Raw genomic sequence first — 18,291 nt, forward strand, 5'->3', positions numbered from 1 at the left:
TATATTTTAAGGCCTTTGGGTTTTGAGTTTAAATTTACCAGCTCTTATGACCTTGTGTCCATTTTCTAATTTCTCTGGAATTCATCTTCCTCTCCTGTGAAAATTTCCTTATTGGATCATTAAGTGTGTTGAATTAGATGGCATTTATGTTATGAAGCCCTATTATAGGGTCTACATTTCAACAGACATTATTTCTGTCTCTGAGTTTACAAGATATTTGGATTACAGCTTACCCAAAAGAGGGCTTCCCTGATAGCTCAGTTGGTAAAGAATTCACCAGCAGTGCAGGAGACCTTGGTTCAATTCCTGGGTTGGGAAGATCCCCTGGAGAAGGGATAGGCGACCTACTTCAGTATTCTTGGGCTGCCCTTGTGGCTCAGCTGGTAAAGAATCTGCCTGCAATGTGGGAGACCTGGGTTTGATCCCTGGGTTGGGAAGATCCTCTGGAAAAGGGAAAGGCTACCCACTCCAGTATTCTGGCCTGGAGAATTCCATGGACTACACAGACCATGGTGTTGCAAAGAGTCGGACATGACTGAGTGACTTTTACTTTACCCAAAAGAAAGAAAGACTTGCCTTTTTTTTTTTTTTTTTAATTCTCTGAGTTTTAAAGTCTTTGACTGAGTTTGTTATAATATTGCTTCTATTTTATGTTTTGGTTTTTGGTCATGAGGCATGTCGGATCTCAGGGATGAAACCCACACCCCCTGCATGAGAAGGCAAAGTCTTAACCACTGGACCACCAGGGAAATCCTGAAAGACTTGTTTTTTAAAAAAAACTCTCTTAAATTCAAACTCTATAGTAATTACTAGTATTTTTAAGGGCTAAATATACTTTAATAGTAAAAATATGAAACTTGTACCCTATGCTGTTCTTGTTCAGTCATGTTTTCTGCTGGACCTTTATGTAGACCCAGAATGCTTCTTAACAGTGAGGTGTTCCAGGACTCACTACTACTCAAGGGGTGTTGTACTATTCAAGGAGAGTTGGTAGAAGGTCTAAAACAGATTTTTTCTGTAAGAAATTCAGAAAAGTTCTGGAAAGCTTCAGAAGGAGAGAACTTTATCTCGAGGTTGAGTTTGGGGAGAGGCTAGTATTTAGATAAGCAAAATGACATTCCCAGCAGGAGAATCAGTTTGAATAGAAATGCGGAGATCTCCATCAATATTGAAAGTGAGGAAGCAGTCCGGATCACAACACAGGGCAATAGAGAGATAGGACTGCATTCACTGGTAAAGGCAGGCTAGATCAGGAGAGGCCTACAAGCCATCCAAATTCATCAGAACAAGTTACTATCTGCCATGATATCTGCCCCATTCCTAAAGAAGAGTCCTATTCCTATAACTGCTTCCTGCAGTTATGGGAACTGGGCATCAGAAATCTACAACCATTGTAATGTCAGGAGACAAATGAAACCAGCACAGGACAGAGGCTACTACTCAGAAATGCGCTCTCCTGCCTGGAATTCACCAATTTCACTCACCCCTTTGGAGAGATGGGACTGTCTCTTTTGAGCAGACCTTCCAGTACCCCTGACTCTGACTCTATAGGTGTGTCCGGACAATTCTTCCCATACGTGTCATTCCCCGGCCACTGGCACGTGGAAGATCCAGGGCCACAGGCTGGTGGCCAGAACTCCCTTCACATCTGGATCTTAGCCACTTGTGGGATTCATAGGGAGAGACCCTGGGGGCTCTAAGTGGCTTGGGGAATCTGGGGAAGGCCCTGGTTTGAGAAGCTAATGAGATAAAATTGGGTGACTTCCTGGTTGTGCCCAGGATTACATGCTTTGAGCTAAGGATGCTATGGCTCTTTGAGCTGCTGCAAAGCACATCTGCCCTGTTACTTATCCGTTTGTGTCCCGTTCTCTCCTTGGAGGTGTTGTGTATGGCTGAGTGTTTTTCTGTTCTCTCTGGGCTGTGTTCTCCCTCCTCCTCTTGCCCAGATGGGATGGACCTTGCCCATCACACAGACCCACAAGGCCTCAGCAGTAGGGACGATGCTGAGGGAAAGCCGGTCCCTAGGGCACACAGACACCAGCGCAGAGAGCCAGGGACCGTCCCTTTCTCAGTCTGTTGATGACCTAGGGCTCCCTTTCCTCTGTGTCATTAGCACCCACTCTTGAGATGAGTGGAAGGAAGTGGGAGGGTGTGTGTGGAGGGTGGGGGGAGGGAGTTGCCTGAGAGATGTGGGGCCAGAAGGCACCCCAGTGGGGTCCCAGCAGTTATGGCAGCTGCTCTGCCTCCTTCGGTGTCTCCAAGATGCTCCCTGCAGCCTCTGATGTAGGGCGTAACCTCCAGCAGGTGTGCGAGTTGTGTTGGGGGCGGGGGTCTGCACGTGCAGCTGAGGTGCCTGGATCTCCCTCCAGAGACCCTCCCCTCTCCCACTGTAGTTCTATTTCCACTGCCTGGGTGCTCACCAGAGGCCCAGGCAGAAAGGACCGCATGGGAAGAGGGTGAGGCAGGATGTGGTAAGCGTGGTGTTGGAGAAGCTCAGAAGGTGGGGGGTGGGGGCGGGACTTTCACAGGCGCCCCAGATGCAGGACCTGGTAAATGTCAGACCACATCCTGTTGTGAGTCCCCGGGACAGTGCTGGGGCAGGTGTGTGGCTGTTGCTGCTTATACTGATTTTACTCAGAGATAAACAGCTTGACAGCCAGCGCTGGCCTCAGACACCCCATCTCTTCCCTCGCTGTCTTCTAAAAGACCCCAACCTGCTGCTTTTACTTCCTGGCCTTTGATTCAAGCCCATTCTCCTTTAAACACAATTTTTTTTTTCTCTCTTCATTCAAGGAGCTGGGCCTCTTTCCAGGTGCCAGGGCTCCAGGTGCCTTTAGTTAACTCTGGGATTCCTGGGTCAGAGACTGTCATGCATGTGAATGGTTTGTGTCTGGGAAGAGCTTGCTGCTGCTAAGTCGCTTCAGTCGTGTCCGACTCTGTGTGACCCTATAGACAGCAGCCCATCAGGCTCCCCCATCCCTGGGATTCTCCACGCAAGAACACTGGAGTGGGTTGCCATTTCCTTCTCCAATGCATGAAAGTGAAAAGTGAAAGTGAAGTCACTCAGTTGTGTCCGACTCCTCTCGACCCCATGGACTGCAGCCCACCAGGCCCCTCTGTCCATGGGATTTTCCAGGCAAGAGTACTGGAGTGGGGTGCCATTTAGATTGCCTGAATTACCTTTATCATGGTGATTTAGGGCCTATAGACTTTGAACCACTGAATCTGAAGAGCAGAGCTCCAGATTCCTTAGAGATCACTTTATCCAGTCTCCTCACTTCACAGAGGAGGCGACTGCAGCCCAGAGAAGAAAAATGAGTTGTCCATGCTATGCAGCTATGGAGGGCCAGAAGCCAAAGCCCTGTGTTGTAGCAGCTCCTGGATCTCAGGCAAAGCTTAGGGGAATGTTAACTGAATGTTAAACAGTGATCTTGTTATGAATTTTACTAACCACTTGTGTAAGAATAAACAAGTTACAATGATCAGATCTGAGGTGGCCTGAGGATGGGGAGGTAACAATGAGGAACTGCAGAGTTAGAATCCTGCAGAAACTAGAGAGTTGCAGAGATGAGCTGAAGAAACGTGATAAAGTCAAGCACTCCCTGACACCTTGCCCCTCCCCCTGCCCAACAAAAGAGAGAAATCCGAATACCTGAACACAGGAAAGGGACCATGTGTTCACAAGCAGTGCATGTGGTGAAGACTCGGGGTTTGAGTCAAAAGTGAGCTCTGTGAGTCAATGGGGTGAGTGGGTGCAGACACTGACGAGTTGCCCTAACGGGACCAAAGTAGAACGTATGGTGAACAGGAAGTGCAGCTCCCTCTGCCCCTCTGTAGGTCAGAAAAGCACAGTAGGAAGATAGAAACAAATGGAAACATTGCAGAAGAGAGTGGTTGGCTGTGGAGAGAGTAGGAGTACTCAAAACTGTGCCATATGAGACAAAAAATTGAGAGAACTGGAAATGTTTAGCTTGAGAAACGAAGTTTTAGACTAATAATTATCATAATAGCAGCTAATATTTATTGACACTGTGGATAACAGCTATTCCTGTTGTGTGAATTAAATAAGATGAAATCACCTTACGAAGTTGGGGTTGTGATTGGGCCCATTTTATAGGCAGGAAAGCTGAGTCTCAGAGGTGGTCATTTGCCCAAGATCACATAGTTTGTAAAAGCAGATCTAAGGCTTGGAACTGTGTCTCTTTGGCTTTAACGTCCGTGTTCTTTGTTGTCACAATGTTCTCATCTATCTACTGCATCCTTTTTCCGTTCTGCGAAGTCAGACTTTTAAAGGTTCTGCTTGTTCTGTCTCTCATAGATTCGCGGACTCAACTAGAGATGGGCATGCTAGTTGTCTTAAGAAGAACTTTCTTAAGAGTATAATTATGACCAATGCTTGGCACGACAATGAGATTTATGGAAACCTAAAGCGGACAAAATTCTTCATAGTGCTGTCCAGTGATCAAGTGACCTATCCAGACAGGTCGAGAGTTCTCTGTCCCGGGACAGATCAAGCATAACCAGGGGGAATTCAAGACTCTGCAATTTATGCTTCTTTACCACCAGAGTATCTATGATTCCAAGATCCAGTCAAGGTCAAGACCCATGGTGGGAGTGAGGGTACAGCAGGCTGAGCAGCAGCTACTGGAGTGACCTACAGCTTGGGTAGGGGTGTCACACTCAGGATCACTATCAAGTCACTATTTAAAAATCCACTTCCTTATGTCAGCAAGTCTGGGCATGTTGTGGTGGGGGTGGGTCAATGGGAAGTCCTATAGTGCAGTCTTCCTGTCAAGACCAGCCCTCACACTAACAGAGGTCAGCTGAGATAAGTAGAGGAAACTTTCGTGGAAATAGTCATAGCTGTTGGCTCTTTTTCAGTTCTGTTTGCTGATGTATAGACCCATCCACATCTCTGGGACCCCATTTCCCCAAGAAGCCCTCCTAGGAGTCCAGTTACAACAATTGATGGAGAGAGAGGAGAAAGACACACAGTGGGACCTTGAAGGAGGGCTATGGTGAGCAAAGAACATGTGTGTTGCAGGGCGGCGATTCAGGACTCAACTAAGCACTGCCACAGTCAGTCCCCAGGAGAGGCAAAGAGCGTGGTGGCTAAGCACCCAGGGACTTCAGATCCACAAGAGAACAAAGTCCTTAGGATGGGAGGGGAGGATATCCAATGCTAGACTGAGGCAGAAAATGCTTTATTTGGGTGGCCGGGATGGGAAGGATGACATGTCACATTATGGGGTCTCAAGGCCCAGAGACCACCTTTCTGGAAACTGTGGGACTCTGTCCCAAGTAGCAAGAATGAATTGCAGTTACTGTTGTTGCCAGGCTTGGTGGCCTTCTGCACTGTGAGTCTTCTTCCTATATGGCTACAGGGCCATTTCCATGGACATGGAAAAAGGGAACTTGGTGATGAAAGTTTAAGAAGCGGTCAGTGGGATTTATAGTACCAGATCTCATCATCTTATTTGATAAGGATTTATAAAGGGAAAACAGATTTTTTTTCAAATTTTTTCATAAAAGATTTATTGAGCACTTACTATGTACTATGCATTGTTCAAAGATTCTTATCCTTATGGAGCTTATGTAAAGATGTCTTTCCAGGAAGCAAGAAAGTTTCAAGGAAGTAAGGGAGAAGCACTACAAAATGACAAAGGACAAACTGGAGATGGTAATCATCAGAGTAAATTTTACCCAGGATCTAGGTAGTCTAATATCACTGGCTTACATACGGGTGGCTTATGCATGAGATACCGAGATACCAAGTGAACTTGCAGATTGTATTAAACAAAAACTTACACTAATTACAGTCTGTATATGGAAATAGGTAGCTTTTGAATATCTATAATTAATATCAATTATCTTTTCCCCTGTATCCTTACAGTAGTAATATGAAGTGGTTTGGGCTCACCTTTATTGTAAATTTATTAAAATAGGAATAAAGATACATTTATTACCTTTGTTAGTGACAAAGTGAAAGTCACTCAGTCGTGTCTGCCTCTTTGCAACCCCATGGAGACTATACACTCCATGGAATTCTCTAGGCCAGAATACCAGAGTGGGTAGCCTTTCCCTTCTCCAGAGGATCTTCCCAACCCAGGGATCGAACCCAGGTCTCCCGCACTGCAGGCAGATTCCTTACCAGCTGTGGCACAAGGGAAGCCCAAGAATATTGGAGTGGGTAACCTATCCCTTCTCCAGAGCATCTTCCAGGCCCAGGAATTGAACAGGGGTCTCCTGCATTGCAGGTGGATTCTTTACTAACCGAACTATCAAAGGCAGAGGAACCATTGTTCAAATCACCAACATCCGCTGGATCATCAAAAAAGCAAGAGAGTTCCAGAAAAACATCTATTTCTGCTTTATTGACTATGCCAAAGCCTTTGACTGTGTGGATCACAACAAACTGTGGAAAATTCTGAAAGAGATGGGAGTACCAGACCACCTGACCTTCCTCCTGAGAAATCTGTATGAGGGTCAGGAAGCAACAGTTAGAACTGGACATGGAATAACAGACGGGTTCCAAATCAGAAAAGGAGTACGTCAAGGCTGTGTACTGTCATCCTGCTTATTTAACTTATGTGCAGAGTACATCATGTGAAATGCCAGGCTGGATGAAGCACAAGCTGGAATCAAGATTACTGGGAGAAATATCAATAACCTCAGATATGCAGATGACACCACCCTTATGGCAGAAAGCGAAGAAGAACTAAAGAGCGTCTTGATGAAAGTGAAAGAGGAGAGTGGAAAAGTTGGCTTAAAATTCAACATTTAGAAAACTAAGATCATGGCATCCGGTCCCATCACTTCCTGGCAAATAGATGGGGAAACAATGGAAACAGATCACCCACCAAGACAGATTTTATTTTAGGGGGCTCCAAAATCACTGCAGATGGTGACTGCAATCATGAAATTAAGAGATGCTTGCTCCTTGGAAGAAAACCTATGATCAACCTAGGCAGCATATTAAAAAGCAGAGACATTACTTTGCCAACAAAGGTCTGTTTAGTCAAGGCTATGGTTTTTCCAATAGTCATGTATGGATGTGAGAGTTGGATTATAAAGAAACCTAAGCACCGAAAAATTGATGCTTTTGAGCTGTGGTGTTGGAGAAGACTGTTGAGAGTCCCTTGGACTACAAGGAGATCCAACTAGTCCATTCTAAAGGAAATCAGTCCTGAATATTCACTGGATATGTTGAAGCTGAAACTCCAATACTTTGGCCGCCTGATGGGAAGAAATAACTCCTTGGAAAAGACCCTGATGCTGGGAAAGGTTGAAGGCGGGAGGAGAAGGGGACAACAGAGGATGAGATGGTTGGATGGCATCACCGACTCAATGGACATGAGTTTGAGTAAACTCCAGGAGGTGGCAATGGACAGGGAGGCCTGGTGTGCTGCAGTCCATGGGGTTGCAAAGAGTCAGACAGGACTGAGTGACTGAACTGACTGAACTGAACTGTGCTAATAGGAACATTCTTCTTCCGGGCAAGTGACAGGGACTCAAGTGCCCTTCCCACAGGATTCCTGTCCCCCACCAGGACCAGCTGGATGCTTTCCTTCCTCGCCTAATTTCTGAGGAAATCTCTAAAGGTCACAGGGTTGAGGTTCCTCTCCTTGAGAGCTACCCATGGGAAGTCCAGCTGTGCCCTTGGAATGGCAAAAACCCGGAGAATCACAGGATTCTTCTAGAGACGCTTGGCTTGTAAGTCTCTTCAATCAATAAGCATGCTTTGCCCCTGGGCTGTGTGTGACTTGTGGAGTTTGCCCCTGGTCTACACTCTGCCCACAAATCTCCCTAACAGAATGAGTCTTGGATTAGCTTTGAGATTGGAAAAGTTGACAGGCCCAGGTCAATGAGGAATTGCTTTACCATTCCAGAAATGACTCTGGTCTCAGAAACTCCCCCTGAGCCCCTTTTACTGGAGCGGCCGTGGGTCCTGGTTTGCCAGGACCATCCTGGCTTACCCCTCCTGTCCCAGCGTCTTATGTTTCTCCCTCAGTAGCATCCCCATTTGCACAATAAGCAGTGTGACTGCCCTGTATCTAAGCCATCTGTGCTCAATTTCACCTGAGGAAGAAGAAGAGGGGTTGACTAAAATTGATCCAGAAGGATCTCTTTAGATTCTAGAGAAAGAGGCAGAGGAAGAAGAGATTAACTTCCCAGTGCCTGTGAATTGAATGCTGGGGGCAGGGTTGTCTGAGAGAGATGAGGAAAGGACTGTAAATGTTTGGGGGGCCTCCCTGGGTCAAGGGAGGGTGGGCCCATGTGGAGTTTCTCCATCTCTGCGATGTTTCCAGGAGTGAGAAGGTGACAAGCACCAAGTCATGCATCCTCCAGAGGATATTCGTTCCTCACCTTGACACACCCCAGGTGCCCACCATCAACCCCCCCATCCTCCCACCTGCTAATACCACTGCTTCTAGCACCCCAAAGATGACAGCCACCGAACCCGCAGAGCCATCTCTCCCCGCCGCACCCCGATCTCGTCCCTACAGCTGGTCAGGTTTCTCCTCACAGGTCTGTTGCGCAAACCCTTGCCTCCAGCATTCCCTGCTCAGTCCACTACTCCTGATCCACAAAACAGCCTGTTCTCTCCAAGGCATTTGTTCCTCGTGTAGCTGCTCATCTCCCCGTCTGACCCTTGTGAGGAACCACCACGTGTCTAAAGCGTGGAAGGTGCTGCTTTTATGGGTGCTGGTCTAGAGACTAAACTTTGTTCTGGGATTTTTTTAAAGTCACCACCAAAACAAGCAAACAACAATAGCAATGGCAAATTAAAAAAAAAAAATTGTCTGTGGTTTGAGAAATCTCGAGATACTCCTGACTGTTGGGAAGTTATAAGCATGTGATGAGCCTCCCAGGCCATCCCTCACTGGGGCCATGTCCTTTCTGCCCTGTATGCGTCAGGTCCAGAGAACCCCTCATCTCCCGTTCCTGATACGCAGTTTAGGGGGATGGGTAATGTCACCCCAAATTCACGCCCACCCAGAACTTCAGACTGTGACCTGACTGGGAAATAAGATCTTTACAGATGTAATTTGTTAAGACTCTTGGGATGAAATCCTTCTGAACTGAGGGTGTGTCCCAGATCCAGCTACTTGTGTTCTGATAAGTAAAAGGAGGGGACTTGCACACAGATATGGGGAAGGATGTATGCAGACCGAGACAGAGGGTGGGGGTGATGCTGCCTTCAGCCCAGGAGGCTAGGAGCTGTCAGAACTGGGGAGAAGCAGCAAAGGATTCTCCCTGAGAGTTTTGGAGGGGAGTGCAGCCCTGCCAACACCTTGATTTTGACTTTCGGCCTCTGGAACTGTGAGAGGACGCATTTCGATTGCTTTAAAGCATCAGGTGTGTGGTTCTTAGCAGCGCTAAGGAATATACATGCTGAGGATTCAAGGTGTCCCCAGTCTGTTGCTGTGGGTTCTGCCCTGGCCTTCAGGAGCACCTGCTCTAGGATCACCCAGAGGTTTTGTGAGCGACCGCATGCTCTTGGTCACCACTTGGGCAAAGCCTCCTAATCTGCCCTCTTTAGAAGAATGTGCTACAGTTTCACAGCCTACCAGTCATTTGACCCATAGTTTCTTCACCTATGAAGTTGTTTTAAATACCTGCTCGTGGGATGGTGTGGGGATTGGCTGGGACAACGCGTGTGCCAGGGCCCAGCCTGGAACAAAGCAGGTGATGAGGACTCCATCTTTCCCACCATCCTCTAGATTTCGGAACTTCTCTCGTTCCCGACATTCTGCCTCAGCTAACTTGCCCAGGGCCTCTCACTGGTCTGCCTCTGTCCCCTGATGGCATTCCTCTCCTCCCTCCCCATCCCTGCCCCATGTCTGACGCAGTGTTCTACCACAGGGATTGTAACCTGCAGGTCGCACTTGCCCCAGTAAGAGAACTGTCTCCCCGAAGAGCTGTCTGCACTCAACACGCTCCATTTAGGGTGGCCTGGCCTCCATCCCAGTGTGAGAAGGAGCTTCTGTTGGAAGGGCTTCAGGGGATAGCACCCTGGACCCTCTCCCCATGTCTGCCCCCAGGGGATAGCACCCTGGACCCGCTCCCCATATCTGCCCCCAGGGGATAGCACCCTGGACCCGCTCCCCATGTCTGCCCCCAGGGGATAGCACCCTGGACCCTCTCCCCATGTCTGCCCCCAGGGGATAGCACCCTGGACCCTCTCCCCATGTCTGCCCCCAGGTGTCCTGCCTCTGAAATCTCCAGGTTTAATGCTTCAGTGTTTTCAGCTCTATGCTGTCTTTAGGATTCTAACCCAGACCGGCAGAGTAGAACTAAATCTCAAGCCCAAATTCTGAAACCAGATAAGGTGGAAGTGTTAAGAAACAAAGATAAACCCTAAATGCACAGAAAGTGAAACTTGAATTTGGAACTGAGAAATGACCAGACATTCCAACCCACAGGTGGCCCCGTCCTCTGTCCAGCACTGAGGTGGGGGTTATGATTCCCCTCCATTGATTCTTGAAAAAAGTGAAAGTGTTAGTTGCTCATTCCTGTCTGACTCTTGGTGATCCCATGGACTGTAGCCTGCCAGGCTCTTCTGTCCGTGGAATTTTCCAGGCAAGAATACTGGAGTGGGCAGCCATTCCCTTCTCCAGGGGATCTTCTTCACCCAGCAGACCCAAACTCAGGTCAGCTGCATTGCAGGCAGATTCTTTACCATCTGAGCCATTATCTGCCCTCAATATGCAGGTTTTCCAGAGCCCAACTTCTTGCCCTTCAGACTAGCCCTACCCATGGGGGCCCAGAGTGCCTGGATGTAGACCACAGCATCCCATGAGGATGAACAAGAGGAAGCGGCACTGGTCAGAGGGGAGGATCTATCACTCCATATGCCTGTGTGTGTGTGTGTGTGTGTGCGCGCTCGCGAGCGCTCGCGTGCGCGTGTGTGAGTCACTCAGTCATGTCCGACTCTTTGTGACCCTATGGACCGTGTAGCCCACCAGGCTTCTCTGTCCTTGGGATTCTCCAGGCAAGAATACTGGAGTGGCTTGCCATTCCCTTCTCCAGGGGATCTTCCCGACCCAGAGATTGAACCTGGGTCTCCTGTACTGCAGGCAGATTCTTTACCGAGCCTGAGGGGTGGTGATTTCCCCAAATCAGAGGTAGATCAATGAAGGGCAGGATACCACAGACACTCCTGGACACAATCAAGCCCATCACGACACTTTTATTGATTCAGTCAATTTCAGGTTTGGGGTGCGGCACTCCACCTGCAGGGAAGCTCAGAGAAGGGGCAGACATCCGTAAAGGAAGGAGATGAGAGAGAGAGAGAAACTCTTGAGGAACACAGACTGGAAAGATGTTAAGGAGAATCCAGGGCCACGATAAAGAATGACTCGGGATGCACTTTTGGAGCTGGTCTCAGGAATCCTTTTTCTTAACCTGAGGAAGAGAGGACGTCGTCAGGATGCCAGGGGCCATGGAACAGTAGGACTGGGTCAGAGGATGCTGATTCTGGGGTCTGATTTTTGGGAGGGTTCTCCCCATCCTTCAAAGCCGCGTTCTGTCTGCGATGATCTCTGTACTTTCTCCCCAGTCTGCAGCCCCACTGTGACTCCACGGAGATGTCAGGACACAGTTCCGATACCCCTCAGCTCCCCTGCATGATGCTCCACGCTTTCCTTTCATCACCCTCTTCATCCTGCCCCCTCCTTACCATGGCCATCAGCACCAGGGCGCTGACCAGCACAGCGTACAGGGTGGCCTTCCCCAGCAGGATCTCATAGAGCAGGGTGGCAGACAGGACCCCTTGCTGATAAGACGCTGTTGGCAGGAAGGGAGAACAGGTAGGTACCTGTGAGCAGGTATCTCTGGCCTCCTCCCCCTCTACCCCTCAACCAGTGTCCATGGCTTCTCTGTCTCTGGTTCCAGAGCAATGACCATGGAGATGGAGACAAAGAAGCAGAGGGCTACTTACCGGAGGTGACGCCACAGTCTGAAAGAGAGAAAGGGGGAGGGAAGTGGATGAGAGCCTGCATCTTCTAAAGCAGATTCAAAGCTAAGCCAGCCTTCCTCAGTCCAATAGCTGGCAAGATGCTAAATCTCGGCAACAACCACGTGAACTTGGGAGTGGATCCTGCCCCAGCTGAGCCTTCAGATAAGACTCCAGCTTTGGCTGACATCTGATTGTAGAATCTTGAGATAAATGAGCCAGCTAAGCTATGCCCAGATTCCTGATACATTAAAACTATGCAAGAATAAATACGTGGTATTTTGAGATGCTTAAAACAAAACAAATAAATGAAAAAGACCTACTAAGCTAGCTTTTAGTCAGCACTGACCCCCAGGCTCAGAGCAGCCTCTGAAGTCCCAGCACTGCCTGTGCCAATGTGGCCACAGCATCCTCAGGGTCATGGAAGGAGGCAGCACTGGAGGGGATGGGCACCCACCACTGGGACCCTGAGCTGTGCAGGCGGGCAGGGAGGGGACCCACCAGCACAGCTGAGCTGGGCTGAGGATCTGGATCTGGGGGAGGAGTTCGCCTGAGGAGGTGCCCTGTCCACCCTCTTGCTGGGCTCCCCCCCGCCACCCCTTCACTCTGTGTGCAGCCTTCCCTGTCCTGTCCCTGGATCTCTCCTCTGTCAGCTCTGACTCCCTCCCAGCTGGCTCACCTGCTCTGCCCCAGGCCTCGGCGCTGATGTTCTGGGTGATGGGCTTGGTCCTGTTCTGCTCCTCCCACTGGTCCTGGTCTGTGAGCCCGTGGAACTGGACTTGGCATCGGAAGTGGTTGCGGGGGTTGTGCCAGAAGGCCGCGGTCACCCTCAGCCGGCTGCTCAGACAGTATCTGGAGTCATCCCTCGCGGGGTCCTCCTTATAGGGCTCAGGGTCCGTGCTGACCCCAGTCGTGACCTGCTTCCTGTTCACCCACCAGGTCAGCTCCACGTGGTCAGGGTAGAAGCCCGTGGCCAGGCACACGAGCGTGGCCTTCTGGGTCCGGGAGATCTCTGCTTCCGAGGGTTCGAACACAGCCACCTTGGGCGGGTGGACGCGGCTCAGATCATCTGGAAGGACAGGGGTGGGGGCCAGGACCGGCCTGAGAGCTGGCTGGGTGTGGTAGGGGCTGTGTGTGTGTGTGTGTTTGTGAGTATATGAGTATGAGAAGGCAGGGAAGGGAGGCTCAGGGTTATCCTACAATAAAATCAGGTAGCAGTATGTCCTGTTTGTTGGGGAGTCACCACCCCACTCCTGTGTTCTTGTTCTCCCTCTGCCTGCCTGTCCCTTGTACTCACCCTACGACAAGTCTGTCTCGTCTGTCTCTAGCCCCCTAAGGTGGCCTTACAAATGGCACTGCCTGACATCTGAGCAATTTTTCTTCTTTCATGTTATTTGATTTCTTATTCAACAAGAAAAACTTACCTGTCTTTTTTTTTCTCATCATAATTTGTATTAGTTATTTAAATAGAGAGCTGGATTGGAACCAGAATAATAGAAGTCAAAGCTTGACAGTGACTTTGCCCACCAACATGTCTTTAGACAACCCCTGAATGTCTCTGCATCATTTTTCTTGCTTGTGAAGGAAGCATCCCAACATTGACTGTCCAGAATAGGGGTGGAGATGGCCTGACATAAGGATGCAGGAAGCCTCTGCCATCAGCTGGGTTAGTTATATGTGAGCCTGGGGGGCTGAGGAGTAGAGGGGATTTGAGTGTAAGGGGCTCATTATGGGGCTGAGGCTTTTTCTTCAAATGACAACATACAGATGACATATTTTTGTGCACTCACATGAAGACAGCCTTTTGTCTCAGGATGTACTCATGAGAATAGGAGGCTTTTTTCTTTCTGATGTCTCACCAGGTCATCCTAGCCATTCCTCTGCCTCCAGGTACCCCGAGTTGCCTCAGCTCGGACAGATCACAAATTCAAGCATCTTCAACCTCCTTTGCCCCTTTGATTCCACATCTTCTGTTTTTCCCTACCAGCAAGCTTCCTAAATATGCATCTGAGATCATCAAGCAACTTCTGCTCCCAGTTGTCTTGATCCAACTAAGCCTCTAGAATGTGGCATCCCGGAGGGCCCCAGGTGAAGGCATTCCAGTTAAAGCCCCTGTGACCCTCTCATCTGACTGGCTTATTGTCTCTGGACCCTCTCGACATACATTTCATCTTGCTCTTTGCATTATACGGATTTTTTTGTTTGTTTCTGAGCAATTCTGTTAAAGGGACGACGTCTCAATCTAAAGAGATCTAGTTTAGGCTGAAAGAAATGAAAAAAAAAAAAAAAAGTTCCTGTGACACCACATTTCCATGGATGGGCTTCCCCGGTGGCTCAGTGGGAAAGAATCTGCCTGCAAAGCAGGAGCCGCAGGAAATACCAGTTCTATCCCTGGGTCAGGAAGATTCCCTGAAGAAGGAAATGGCAACCCACTCCAGTATTCTTGCCTGGGAAATTTCATGGACAGAGGAGCCTGGATGGGGGGTGGAGGTGGGGGCTACAGTCCATGGGGTCGAAAAAGAGTCTGATACAACTTAGCGACTGAACAATGATGACAACAACAATTTGACTTCAGGGCTGGCTTCCTGGGTGTGTGACTTATGCACACATATTCACTCCCACAAGGTCACTGGCTCATTAAAGGACCAGGGCTTTGGGACCCTGATGTACCTGTTCTGAAGTCTCCTGCTCTTCTCCACCCTGGCTGATCACAGGAACCCAGCTGTCACTGGGAACAAACACTTCGAATGGAGCCCCACTGGATCCCACCTAATGAGTCTAACTACAGACACGCTTGCTGTTACCGTATCATCCAGTAAAGACACCAGTATTGAGGGGTTGTTCCCCTCTGGAAGCTCAGTGCTTCCATCACCAAGAGACACTGAAGATCCCTTTCCAGCACTAAGATCCCTTGGGAATGTTCCCAGCCTCAGAAGAAAAAAATATGTCTATTTGAATGTATGTCCTGCACCATCCGGCTGTTTAACCTAGACGACCTGGTGTGAGGAGGGAGACTTCAGGCTGGGGGGCGGTGAGGGGGCTCCATTTGGTGAGTAAATGCCCCCAGTGGCCCAGGTTCCCACCCAGCCCGTGTGTGCTATACACACAGCCTGGCCAGCAGGGGTCTGGACTTAGGTAGAAAGGAAGAGGTTCGAAACCTAAATTTAAATCCAAACTTTCAAACAGTAAATCGACAAACCCCACTTGTCTTGATTCTTTCCCTCACTATCTCCGGTGGGTCTGTCTCTTTCATGTCTCTTCTCCACTCCTGCTGGTCATCTTGGTTCTCCCTTCAGCAGAAGCCTGCATCTCCACCTCCCAGGAGCTGGGCTCTGCAGTGGGCCCAGCATCCTGAGCTCATCCTGCCTCACCTCTCCCCATCTCATTTTCCCCTTTGCAGCAGCTACACCGGCTCCTACCCTTCCCCCAGCCCGGATTGCCCTCCTCAGTCTTTTTCTCCAATCAAGCCAGTCTCAGAGTCCTAATTAATCCTCTCTCCATTGCTCGCCCGGTCCCCAAATACCCCAGGAAAAAAGGGACTGAAGCCCCCCTTGCCCTCTGTCCGCGTTCCCGGACTAGAGTACCCCTCCCCAGTACCGCCTACCCAATACTCCCCGCCTCCCTTGCAGAGCGGACCCCCCAGAGGCATAACTGGCCAGGCGCCCCAGCCCCAGCGCAGCCCACCCATCTCCGGGGAAGCAAGGGGCTGCGCCGAAAGGAGGGAAGTCCAGATCTCACCTAAGACCGTGAGCTTGGTGCCTGGGCCGAAATACTGCTCATAGGAACACGGAAGAAGAGCCCCGCACTCAAACCCCCCCGCAGCTTCCAGAGGCTCCCGCTCGCTTCCCCTGTCCCAGCGCTCAGCTCCAGGGCAGGGAGGGGACCAAGTGCCCGGATCCAACCCGCCCTGACCCCGCCGCCTCCCGTCCCGCCCGCCGCCCGCGTCCAGCCGGCGGACACTCAACCACCACCGTCAGCCAGCTGCCGGCCCCGAAGGTCAGGGCGGCGCCTGCAAAGCACAGCCTCGGGGCGCCCCACAAAAATCGAGGCGCGCCGCCCGCACTCACCTAGCACCAGGAGCCGCGTGCCCGGCCCGAAGTACTGGATCTGAGTCACGGCCCCCCAGCCTCGCGCAAAAACCCGCCGCGCATCCCCCGGGGTCTCTGGCGGCTTCCCGGCTCACCTAGCACCGTCAGCCGGGTGCCCGCGCCGAAGTACTGCGTGTCTGTGCTCACAGCCTCAGGGCTCAGCACAAAAATATCGGTCCAGCGACCCTACTGACATCTGATCGCCCCACTTCTCTCCTAGCGCCCCAGAGCACCCCCACTTACCTAGTACCAACAGCCGAGTGCCCCCTCCAAAATACAGAGGGTTGTTGCTCACAGCCCGGAGGCTCAGGACAAAAACTAGCGCTACCCTCTCCGGATAGCCCGGACTCAGCCCAGGTCCCCACGAACCCTGAGAGCAGCCCCGAAGGTAGATGGGCAGCCTCCGGCCTTTCTGCATCCCACCGGAGGGAACACTCAGAGACCCCAGCTGCCCTCCTTACCCAGCACAGTCAGCTTGGAACCAGCTCCAAAGTACAGGGGCTGGGTGTTCACACAGCCCTGGGGACCCAGGCGCAAACTTTGCCTTCCTGAATGCAGCAGGGACAGGGTAAGGCATCCACTCTCCAAAAGCTAGAGTTCATGGGATCATCTAGTCTGGGCATTCCACCCTCTCTCCCCCTGGAGAAGCATTCTTACCTAGCACAATGAGCCTGGTCCCTGGCCCGAAGTGCAGCTCCCCATAGGAGCACAGTGGGAAGGGGCTGCCAAGAATTCCTCTCTCTTCCCCTCCTCCCCTGGAACACTGTGGGGCCACCCTCCTTCTCTTCCCTGGCTTCTCTCTCCCGATCTGCCTCCAGAACTAGTGGAGAAGTGGTCTGGACATGAGGTCACCCCCAATTTTGCAGAGAATGAGCTTGACTTGGGGCCTGACATGGTTGTGAAATTGGAAGAGGCACTAGGGGTGGAGGTTTTGCTGGACTGGGAAGTGTTTCAGGCTAGACCTTGCCTCTTACTACTTTTGTAACCTGTAACCTCCCTGGCCTTAGTTTCTCCATCTGAAAAATGGGATAATATCTTTCCCGTAGGATTGTTGTGCTTAATGAATTTTACACCTGCGATGCTTTCAAACTGTGCTACCAGAGAAGACTCTTGAGAGTCCCTTGGACAGCAAGGAGATTAAACCAGTCAATCCTAAAGGAAATCAATCCTGAATATTCATTGCAAGGACTGATGCTGAAGCTGAGGCTCCAATACCTTGGACATCTGATGCAGAGACAACTCATGGGAAAAGACCCTGATTCTGGGAAAGATTGAGGGCAGGAGGAGAAAAGGGTAACAGAGAAGGAGATGCTTGGAAGGCATCGCTGAGTCAGTGGACGTAAGTCTGAGCAAACTCGGGAAGCTTGGCATGCTGCCATACATGGGGTCGCAAAGAGTCGGACATGACTTAGTGACTGAGCGACAAGCACTTTCTCAAAAAGCAAGTTTTATGGAAAGCACTGGTTCTTGATCCCACTCTAACAGCTTGATTCTTCGTGTTCCTTGGAAGCTGAGTGTGGAGCAGGGAGAGGCAGAGGTGATCAGAGTCCAGGTCCCTGCAAGACCACAGAGGGACGGGCTCCAGGGACTTCTCCCAGCCACTCTCCCCATGTTAAACTGGGAGCTAGGTTCTGAGTGGGTTGCGTGGATCTGTTTTCTGAGGCAGGGCTTTTTGTAAAAGCACTTCCTCTAACTGAATCATCGTGGCCCCCCCCGAAGTCCCACAATGTTATACTGTGATACAAAAATGTCCTCTCCTCTGGTGCCCCTCCTCCAACTACTGGGCAGAGGCAGGAAGTGCAGGTGGCAGAGGATTGAGTGGGGTGAGAGGAGACAGACTCGGTACACTGAGAGTGGGGAGGGGCTTGGGGAAGGGCAGGGTGCTAGTGGTGGGGGAGGGGGCAGAGAGGCCCCTCCTGGAACAGATGCCACCCTGAGGAGCTCTCCTATGTCATCAGGGCTCCCCTCTGGGACTCTCTGTGCTCAGGTGCAGACTGGCATTTATAGAGAGGTGGGTGGGAGGACCATCCACAGAGCAGGTGATGTCAGCTCAGGGCAGGAGGACTCACAGCTCTGCACTTGCCCTTGGCTTCCTGGATGGGGCCCAACTCCTCTCCCTTCACTAGTGCACAGATGTTTAGTGCGCGTCTATTATATGCCCGCCTCATGCTTCGACAAGGATAGAGTCCACTGTCCAAGCGGGAAGCCCCAACCTGCCTTTACAGATTTATGACTGTCATCTCT

The 18,291-nt window shown here is 50.5% G+C and overlaps 1 gene segment (V, D, J or C); it reads right to left on the bottom strand.

Annotated features, from left to right (window-relative positions):
- Positions 1-11,174: 11,174 nt before the first annotated feature.
- LOC113891086 lies at positions 11,175-16,553 on the bottom strand. The segment is given in 5 exon segments: positions 11,175-11,409; positions 11,684-11,790; positions 11,945-11,962; positions 12,639-13,028; positions 16,291-16,553. Coding segments are annotated over 5 exon segments (711 nt in total).
- Between the last annotated feature and the right edge of the window lie 1,738 nt (positions 16,554-18,291).

Source organism: Bos indicus x Bos taurus, chromosome 4, assembly GCF_003369695.1.
Source record: "Bos indicus x Bos taurus breed Angus x Brahman F1 hybrid chromosome 4, Bos_hybrid_MaternalHap_v2.0, whole genome shotgun sequence".
In the NCBI taxonomy this organism is placed as follows: Eukaryota; Metazoa; Chordata; class Mammalia; order Artiodactyla; family Bovidae; genus Bos; species Bos indicus x Bos taurus.